The 10,682-nt window shown below is 39.7% G+C and overlaps 1 protein-coding gene across 1 annotated transcript in view; it reads left to right on the top strand.

Moving 5' to 3' along the window:
* ARNTL2 (aryl hydrocarbon receptor nuclear translocator-like 2) overlaps positions 1-10,682 on the top strand; it is an 81,993-nt gene that overhangs the window by 21,403 nt on the left and 49,908 nt on the right. Inside the window, 2 exon segments of the mRNA XM_006903807.1 lie at positions 1,866-1,945; positions 4,681-4,726. Of these exon segments, the coding sequence (XP_006903869.1) occupies positions 1,866-1,945; positions 4,681-4,726 (126 nt within the window).

Genomic DNA, 10,682 nt, shown 5'->3' on the forward strand with positions numbered 1-10,682 from the left:
AAAAAAAAAAACTATGAAAAAGAAAGAGACAAAGAATTACTCCAGCAGTCTTATTTGAAACCTATGCCCTAACCTGGATATCGGGGAAAGAAATTTTTTTCAGAGAAAAGGAGAATTATGTGGACAGAATACAGGGCATTTTACAAGTCGGATTGAAGGAGAACAGTATAGCCTCGCATCCTGTTGCAAACCAGGTGCAGACAAAGAAGCTCATATAGTGAACACAGATCTGGGTAATCTACTCCCCTGGGGTCTAGGGGGAAGCTCTGCACAAGTATAAATTAGATAGGAAACTAGGAACAGGTATTACTATTAGTAACTTGTGCAGATTGTAGTTTGCCACATATAATAGAAAATGACTAACATAGTCCTGTTAGTTGGTGTGTGTGTGATCTGGACAGCAAACAGCTGGAGTGGGTTGGGACAGGATGGGGAGGAAAACACTTGATCCTTTCCATACTACGGGAAGCCGAGCAAGCCTGGAAAGGTTCCCTTTGGGAGCAGAACACTAGGTTGAATTCTCACAATAACTTATTGTGAAATAAGATTCTGTTTTACCCATAACTGAGGCTTACACAAATTGCAAAGTGTTTCCCTTATATCTTTTAGCAGTGAAGTGTAGGCTGAGCTGAGGTCATTTGATTACAATTCTAAAATCATACAAGTCCCATTAGGAAAGTCCAGAGGGAAAGCCTGTGGGAAAACCCATGAATCAGTCAGCTAATTCAGTAACCATTAGAGCATTTAATCCGCTGCTAGGGATTATTGAGGAGTAATGATGTCAGTTTAAGGATTAAGGTGCATCTGATTCAGGCCATGGTCTTTCCAGTCACTTGCTATGTATCAGAGAGCTGTACAGTGAATAAGGATGACAGAAGACGAATGAACGCCTTTAAGTTGTGCTGTTAGAGAAGAGCCTTGAACATCCCATAGACAACCAAAAGAACAAACAAATACATCTTGGAGAGAGTGCAGCCAGAGTGCTCTTTGGAGGCAAGAATGGTGAAGCTTCACCTCCCATACTTTGGGAATGTGGCTAGGCGGGGCTATTTCTTGAAGAGGGACATGATGCTCAGAAAGTTAGAGGGAAAGGAGAAGAAGACCCTTGACAGGTCAACTGATACAGTGACTGCCCACAAGGGACTCTAAGTGTCAGAAAGTATGAGGATGGCACAGGATAGAACAGGGTTCAGATCTGTTATTCATAGGTTTGCTATGGGGTCGTACTCAGCCCAGTGGCACTTAAGAACAACCGTCCATTGCTGTAGATTTGATTCTGGCTGTAGTAACCCTCTGAGTTTTCAAGACTGTATATCTTTATGGGAGACTTCCCATCTTTATCCCACAGATCACCTGGTAGATTAAGCCACTAGCTTCTTGTTTAGCAGTACAACACATAATTTACCACGGCACCAGAGCTCCATGTTAGAGCATCTACTTGGTAATCTTTCTCCATACAAATTCAGTATGTTAGCTGAGCAGATAATCAGAGTAATTGATTCTATGAAGAAAAAATGTAGCATCAGGAGTGGAGGAAGACTTACAGACAATGTAAGCTAAGCAGATAACACTTCTTTGCTTGCTTAAATTTAACACATTGCTGCAAATGACAACTATAAATGTGTTTCTAAGTGTTTCTAAGCATGGTCTCAATTTAAAAGTGTGTGGCAACGTGTTAAATTTTTTAATTTCACTTTAGTGAAATTTTAATCTAGTAATAAGGAAGAAATAGAATGGCTGCAGAAGGCAGTTTCTAGTCACCAGTGCATAGAATAGCAGCAGCAGCGTTGCTGAAGCTTTTTAAGCACTTACTACATTCCCCTCTCTAGCATATTGTCATTAACTTTTTACTGTTTGTTTTTTAGGAGTAACAAATTCCTGTGTAAGAGATAATTACAGGCCTTCATTCATTAAGGATAATGAGCTAAGACACTTAATCCTTAAGGTAGGTAGAGCAATATATTTGTTAAAGTTGCATTTTTCTTTTTATTTTTCTTTAAATGAAAGACAGATTTTCTTTCATTTGCTTCTTATAATAAACAGATATGACTCTTCCTTAAAACCCAGTTGTAGCCATACCTTATTAGTGTGCATCAATCAAAGTAGAAGCAGAAGATAGGCACTTTGCAAAATATGAAACAAAGCTTGTCTTTAATGCTAACCTCCTTCTCTGCCTAATGGACTCATCTCTTTTTTTTTTTTCAATTTAGGTTGTTTCTTTTTCATTTCAATGAACATCTACAGAGATTTTGGAATTCCATTCATTCATTGTTGCACCCTTCTCCCCGCACAACCCCCCCCCATTTGCTCCTCTCCTTGAAAAGCAAAAGAAAAACCTCCCTCTTACATTGTGGGATTTCTCCTACCCTGTTGTCACTCTTTCAAAACCCTTCAGGATCCTTTCTACATATTTACTTAGTAGTTAGTTGATGCTTTTCTATTTCTGCATCAATTCATATGTGTAGCTTTTCTGACACACCAATATAAACATTTATTCAACATAGAAAATATGATTATATAATTGGAACAAATAGTTCCTAGGAATTGATACTTGCTTGTTCACATCTGAGGTGCCATCAAGTCACATATGACTCATAGCAACCCTTTGATCAAGAAATCTGAACCCTCTACCATCCTATGGCATCCTCATCATGTCTGACTTGAGCCCATGGCTGCAATAATATGTCAGTTTGTCTGGTTGAGAGACTTCCTCTCTTTCGTAGACACTCCACCTTTATAAGCATGATATACCTCTCCAAGGAATACTTTCCTAGCAACATGCCCGAACTCTCTTGAGACAAAGCTTTGTCATCTTTACCTCCCAGGAGCCCTCTGCCTGTACTTTGTTTAAGACATATGTCTTTGTTGTTTTGGCAGTCCATGGGATATTTGGTACTCTTCTGCAACACAGCTCAAACCCATGATGTCAGTTTGATGATTAAGGATTCTTTGTCCTCCTTAGTTATTGTGCAACTCTCACATGCTAAAAAACAATTGATGTGACCATGCATGGCATGAATCAGGCGCCTCTTATTCTCCAAATTTTTCAATGCTCTTGATTTAGAATTTTGCTGATATTGTAAACTTAGGAAAGTCACAAAAATGTCTTAATAATGCAGATGAAATATTAAAATAGATCACATTCTAAGTCTTGCATATAAATAACAAAACATTTTTTTAAAAATTATTTTATATTGGTTTATTTATAAAATTCATATACATTGTTTTCACACTGGATCTTTCCCATTTCTTTCACACCACAACCCATGCCTTTTTTATCTTACTTTTTTGTTTTATTATTAAAAAATCTTACTTTTAATCTGTTTGCTGTTATTATGTACCATTGAGTTAGAAATGACCTATAGTTGACACTCCAGCAGGGCAGTAAGTCACATGAGAGGAGATTGCCCATCCTTCTCTTGTGGAGCAGCTGGTGGATTAGAAATGCTTGCATTTGAGTTGGCGGTGCTGCTCCTTACACTAGGCTGTCAGGGCTTCCTTTGTACCTGTCTTAATTTTAAACCATGTAATGTTCCTTCACTCTGTTCAAACAACAGCATCTTGGTCTAGGGTAGATTTTTATAAGAGCACAATTAAGTGGGATTCCCATTCTTCTCATTGTTATCCACAACTTCTTATAATCACACAGTCAGATGCCTTTGCATAGTCAATAAACACAAATAGACATTCTTCTGGTATTCTCTACTTTCAGCCAGGATTCATCTGTCATCAGCAATGATATCCCTGGTGTCATGGCCTCTTTAAACCCAGCTTGAACTTCTAAATAGGTGATCTATGTGATAAAAATCCACAAAAGAAAAAAACAATAAGGCAACCAATTGAGCTATCTTAAAGTGGTTGAAACTTTGGTGGTGATTGATACAGTTTATCAGATTGTTGTTGTTATGTGCTGCTGGGTCACCTGCGGCTCATAGTGAACTTATGTACAACATTTCTGACTCCTGCTCTGTCCGGAGCCAGTCTCATGGATTCTGACACATTTACCCCCATTGTCCCAGTTACTGGATCAATTAATCTCAGCTGGGGTCTTCCTCTCCTGCGCTGTCCCTCCACCCCTCAGAGCATGAAATCCTTTACCAAGGATCAGTCCCTCTCGGCCACATGAGCCAAATATGTGAGGCTGAGCTTCAAAATCCTAGCCTCCAAGGAGAAACTTGGTTTCTCTCTCTCTAAGACAGACCTATTTGTTTTCTTGGTGGTCCATGGTATGTTCAAGACTCTTCTCCAGCACCACAACTCAAATGCAACAATTCTTATTCTGTTATCAGGTTGTTGTTTTATGCCATCAAGTCACCTGTTACTCTAGCAACCCTATATACAACAACCCTAAACCCTGTTTTGTCCTGTGCCAGTCTCACTGTCTCTGACACACCGACCCCCATTACCCCAGTTAGTGAATCAATTCTTCTCATCAAGGGTCTTCCTTTCTTGCACCGTCCCTCCATCCTCTCAAACATGATGTCCCTCTCCAAAGACTGGTCCCACCTTGCAACATGTCCAAAATATGTCAGACAAAGCTTCAGAATCCTTGCCTCCAAGGAGCAGCCTGGTCTCATCCTCTCTAAGATGAACCTGTTTGTTCTCCTAGCAGTCCAGAATTGTGTTGTATTGTATAATGGTTGATTTTGTAAAAATAGATAACTAATTCTTTCTTTTAAGGTACCTCTGTATGAGCTCAAATACACAACTTTCAGTTTGGAGCAATGTAAATCATTTACCTGACTTAGCGACTCCATATTATGTGTCAAATGCTGTGCTTAGGGAAGTGTTTCACCATACCTATTCAATCAGTGTGCTTGCTGAGCAAACCATTTGAGGAGGTGAATTGTATGGAGAAGAATATGGCATCAGGGTTGGCAGAAGACTTATCAACAGCCTGCATTGTGCAGATAACACTATCTTGCTTGCTGAAAGTGAAAAGACTTGAAACACTTACTGAAGAAGTTCAGGACTACAGCCTTCAGTATGATTACATCTCAGCATCAAGGAAACAGAAATCCTCACAAATGGACCACATGATACATGGAGAAAAGCTTGAAGTTGTCAGTGATTTAATTTTGCTTGGATTGACAGACAACACTGGTAGTAACAGCAGTCAGGAACTCAAATGACATATTTGTGTTGGGAAAATGTGTTCTCAAGGATGTCTTTAAAGTGCTAAAGTTCATGGATGTCATTTTAAAGACTATGATGTGCCTGGCCCAAACTGTGGTATTTTCAGTTGCTTTATATGATGTTAAAGTTGGACAAAAATAAGGAAGGCCATAGAATTGATGCCTTTGAATTGTGGTGTTTCAAAAAGTTGGATATCGCATGGACTGCCAAAAGAACAAACAGAGCTGTCTTAGAAATGCAACCAGGGTATTCTTTACTGACAAGAATGGTGAGATTTTATCTTATATGCTTTGAGCATGTTATCAGGAGATGCCAGAAATGGACATCATGTTGAAAAACTGGAGAGTCTGTGAAGAAGAGAATAAGAGAGGAAGACCTTCAAAGAGAGGATTGACACAAGGACTTAAGGCTTAAGCACTTCAGAGATTGTGAGGATGACAGAGACTTGGATCTTTTTACTAAGGCATAGCTAACTCAATGACATCTAACAGTAATAACAATAGAATAGTATATGTAACAAATCCTTGCTTATAGTGATAAAAAAATTTGACTCCTGGTGGCCTTCGTAATGGTTTCCAAGGCCTGTATATCAGGTCTACCATTTAATTGTGACGTTAAGCAAATCCTTTTTAAGAGTCTGCATATGAAAAATGAAAAGAACAGTGCCTCGTAAGCCTGTGGTTAGGATTAACATCACACAGTGCAGTGCTTGGAAGCCCTGAGTGGTACAAATAAATGGCCAGTGTGCTCTGCTGCCAAGTGAAGGATTGGTGGTCCTAGTCCACTCAGAGGCACCTCAGAAGAAAGGCCTTGTGGTCTGCACCTGAAAAACCAGCCACTAGAGGCTCTGGAGAGCACAGCTCTGCTCTGACCCACATGGCGCCATCACATATGAGAACTGAGTGGAGGACATCTGCTACAGGCGACACCGGGCTTGGCTTCCAGTAAGCACTCAACACTTAGTTATTATTTGTAGTTCATAAAGAATGAAGAAGAGAGAATGGATAATTCTTAAAATCCTAATATGTACCAAGCAAGAGAGCCCTGATGTCAAAGTGCATGGGGAATTATGATGCTAACCCAAGGGCCAGTTGCCTTTGGCTATTCTAATCTGTCAGCAGCTCCAAGGGAGAAAGAAAGATGCTCTCTTCCCACATGATTTATAGCCTTGCAAACCTACTGGAGAATCAGCTATGAGTCAGAATAGATCTTGTAACACGCATCAACAGTCATGTGCAATATATTCCCATTTTGAAGGTGAAGAAACTGAAGCTTACAGATGTTATACAGTTTTTCTAAAGTCACAAAGAATGTGGCAGATTCAAGAATCTGATTTGAAATTCTGTTTGATTTCAAAGAGCAGCTCAAAAAGACAAAGTATTTTAAGGGAATGTGCAGAGACCTAAAATTGAAGAATATAAAGGGAAGAACTTGCTCAGTATTTCTGAAGCTAAAAAACCTGAAAATTAAATTTAAGCCTTGAGTTGCAATGCCTAGGAATGCTATGGGCAAAACCTTGAATGATCCATGAAGCATCAAAAGAAGATGAAGGGAATACACAGAATCAATATACCAAAAAGAACTGGCCAACATGGAAATATTTCAGGAAGTACCATCTGATCAGAGCCAGGAGTAATGAAGGAAGAACTTCAAGCTGCACTGAAGGCATTGGCAAAAAATAAGGCCCCAGTAATCAATGGGACACCAATAGACAGGTTTCAGTTAACAGAAACAGCCCTGGATATGTTTACCAGTCTATGTCAGGAAATCTGGAGGACAGCTGTCCGGGCAATTGACTGGAAGAAATCCATATTTGTTCCCATTCTCAAGAAAGGCGATTGAATAGAATGTTGAAATTTTATAACAGAATCATTAATATCACATGCAAGCAAAATAATGCTCTAGATCATTCAGAAATGACCAGAACAGTACATAGGCAGAAGACTATTATAAGTTCAAACAGTAGTTAGAAATGGCTGTGGCACTGGGGTTATCACTGCTGATGTCAGATGGATCCTGGCTGAAAGCAAAGAGTACCAGAAGAATGTCCATTTATGCTTTATTGACTATGCAGAGGAATTTGACCATGTGGATCATAACGAATTATGGGTAACAGTGAGAAGAATGGAAATCCCAGACCACTTAATTGTGCTCACCAAAATCTGTATCTAAAAGAGGTATGAACAGAATAAGGGAACACTGCATAATTTAAAATTAGGATAGTTGTGTCTCAAGGTTGTATCCTTTCTTCATACCTACATATTTCATCTGTGTGTTGAACAAATTTTTCAAGAATCTGGATTCAGTGAAGAAGAATGTGACATCAAGATTTGAGGAAGATTCAATAACCTTCATTATTCAGATGACACACCTTGCTTGCTGAAAGTGAAGAGGTTTGGAACACGTGTTACAGATCAAAGACTGTAAATTTCAATATCGGTTGTATCTCAACATCAAGAAAACAAAAATTCTCACACGGGACCTAAAGGCAACATTATGATAGATAAAGTCTGAAACTATTGACAACCTCACCTTACTTGGATCCACAATCAGTACACTTGGTACTAGTAGATAGATCAAGAGATGTATTGCACTGGGAAAGTGTGAAGTTAGGGACTTCTCCTAATCATTGAGAAGCAATGATTTAGTTTGAGGACTAAGGCACATCATTTTCAGGCCATAGTACTTTCAGTTACTTGCTGTGCTACTGAGAGCTGGGCAGTGAATAAAGATGATGGAAAAATTCATGCCTTTGAGCTATGGTGTTGGAGAAGAGTACTGAATATTCCATAAACTGCCAAAAACAACAAACAGATATGTCCTGGAGAATATGCAGCCAGAGTGCACCTTGGAGGCAAAGATAGTAAACCCTTGTCTCACATGTTCTGATCATGTTGCTAGGAGAGACTGTTCATTGGAAATGGACATCATGCTTGAGAACATGGAGGGATTGCAAAATAGAGGAAGACCCTCAAATAGGTGGATTGACACAGTAACTGCAGCAATGGGCTCAAGTATGTCAGAGATGGTGAGGATAGCACAGGATAGGGCAGGGTTCATGTCTGTTATTCATAGGGCGACTGTCAATTGTACTCAGTGGCACCTAATAACAACATGATTTCTGTTAATTGGTGCAGTGATTAAGTTCTTGGCTGCTAAGGAAAAGGTTGGAAGTTTGAACCCACCAGCTGCACTGTTCGGAAAAGAGTGACAGTCTACTTCTGTAAAGGTTGTAGTCTTAGAAACCATATGGGAAATTGCTTCTCTGCCCTGTTAGGTCACAATGACTTAAACTTTACACAACGGCAGTAGGTTATTTTGTTCTATTCTTTTTTCTGTGCCACACTAGAAGCATGCTAGATGCTGGATAATCATTTTAGATTATTCCTGTAACAGATATGCGAGCACAACATTTGACTTTAGGACTGTGTCCCTGCCCACACAAGGAGATCCCACTTCAACTTCAAGTTGGGCCACACAGATGAGTACAGTCAGGGTCAAATATTTACTACAGAAGGAGCGTTTTATGTGCTTACGTACTTGAACCAAGTATTCATTTAACGCCACAGGGCTCTGTGCTCAAGGCATGTGTCTTTGCTTTGGCCTGATGTTGGTAAGGGGATGTATTAACAATCAGCATGGCTCTGTCCAAGGAGGTGTCTGATGTGGTAACAGCATGTGAATGTCTGGGCCAGGAGAAGGTAAAATGTGCTGGCTGGCAGCATGAGATGACTTCCAGCATGGATTACATTATATTCTGCTTTAGTTGAGGATAATGTCTGTCAAGTAAAATTATTTCAATTTTGCAAATAGTTGCCGTTAAGTTCTTTTCCCAATAGTCATGAAGCAGTGGAATCCACTGGATTTTTTGTTGTTTGTTTTTTAAAGATTTCTCCTATTAATTATGAAAACCTATGCAAGTAAAGGTGTCTTTTTCTTTCTGTTGCCATTTAACTTTAAAAGAGGAGATACTAGAGAGCAGCCCTTCTTAGTTTAAATTGGAAATGGAATTTAAGACTTCTCCAAAGGCCATTTGTCAAGAGCTGGGCATGGGTTGCTAACTGTACATGTGGGATTTAAAATACATTCTCTCTGACTTTTCTGTATGTGTGAGATTTTCTATAATAATGTTTTTTTTTAAAAATCAACACCATTGACATTTACAAAGTTATTTCTATTTTGAATTCAACATTAATGCCACAGATACAAACTTTGTAATAGCTTCCAAAGTTTATATGGAAAAAAATGAATGGTACCCAATGTCTTAAAACTACTAAAGGCAACAAAAACAAACTTTGTGACCCCATATGACCCCATGTCAGATTTCCAAGGCTGTACATCTTTTTGGGAAGAGATTGCTTGTTTTTATCCTTTAGAACAACTAGTAGACTCAAACTACTTACCTTGTAGTTTGTTACAACATGTACCGTGTTATGCCCAGCAGAGCATTTATTACAGCAGTGGCATTTAAAAATCAATTTGCTGCCCTACAAGAGAAGCGGATAGTGTCAGAACTCCAGCTATATTCACTTCACTCTCACAGGAAGCACCACCTGGCTGCTTAGCACAACACTGGGACTTTCTGACCTTTAGACTTGGTTCTGCCTACACAAGCTAGGGGTTGGCCTGCAGTTCTGGGGAATAATATACTGAAGGGGTCTCATGGGTCCAGATTCTGACTTCCTTGCTTCTCAGGCAGTATGCTTTTCATTTTCTTCTAGGGTGCCCCAGGACATTTATATTCATTGCCTAAAGTGGCATCTTGCCTGAAAACACCCCCTTTTTAAGCTTCCTTCTCTTTCATAGTTTTGTCCTTCACCACGAGTGTTCCATCCTAGCCCTTCTCATGTTAACTTTTTGTACTTGAATCCTTATCATAACATCTTCCAGAAGAATTCCAACTAAGAAATGACAGGTTGAGAGACCCAATCTGTATGTCGTTAAGGCAACATTTCATAAAATATTTGGACAGAGACTCTGTAAATATCTGTAAGCATTTAGGCAGTGGGTGCTATAAGTGCTTTCTTTCCCTTTTTAATATCGCAGACTAGATTACACTTGAATTTGCCCTGCCCTGACTGATGTAAATAAAAAGTTTAGCAAATTTGTGGCCTCATGATAAGATCTAAAGTTCTCTTGTAATGAGTTTTTCAATAAGCTCTTCATTTCCCTTTTGTTTATGGTAATTGAGAAATTTATTTGTTGTAAAGGGTGGCTGTGATCCTTTGGCCAGAGAGCATGGTGCTGTGTACGAGGGCGTTATGTTGTGTTGTGTTGGTCTCTGGAGAAAGGCGACTCTGCCTCCAGGAGCCAGGGAAGCCACGCTTGGCCTTGGGTTGAAAGCAGCAGCAGCTTCAAGCCCAAAAGGGCCCTCGGACCTGTGGCCCTCCGGCCAGTCTTTCATTGTTTTTGTTCAGACATTCCTCTAGGTCGTATAGCCCTGGTGTACAAGTTGCCATCCCACGGTCACTTGTGGTTGCTGTGAGGCTGAACACTGTGACACAGTTGTGTCAAATGTGTTAATGGTTGGCTATCCAATGCGGACT

The sequence above is a fragment of the Elephantulus edwardii genome, unplaced genomic scaffold (assembly GCF_000299155.1).
Source record: "Elephantulus edwardii isolate Elephantulus edwardi_28Jun2011 unplaced genomic scaffold, EleEdw1.0 scaffold00157, whole genome shotgun sequence".
NCBI classification, from domain to species: domain Eukaryota; kingdom Metazoa; phylum Chordata; class Mammalia; order Macroscelidea; family Macroscelididae; genus Elephantulus; species Elephantulus edwardii.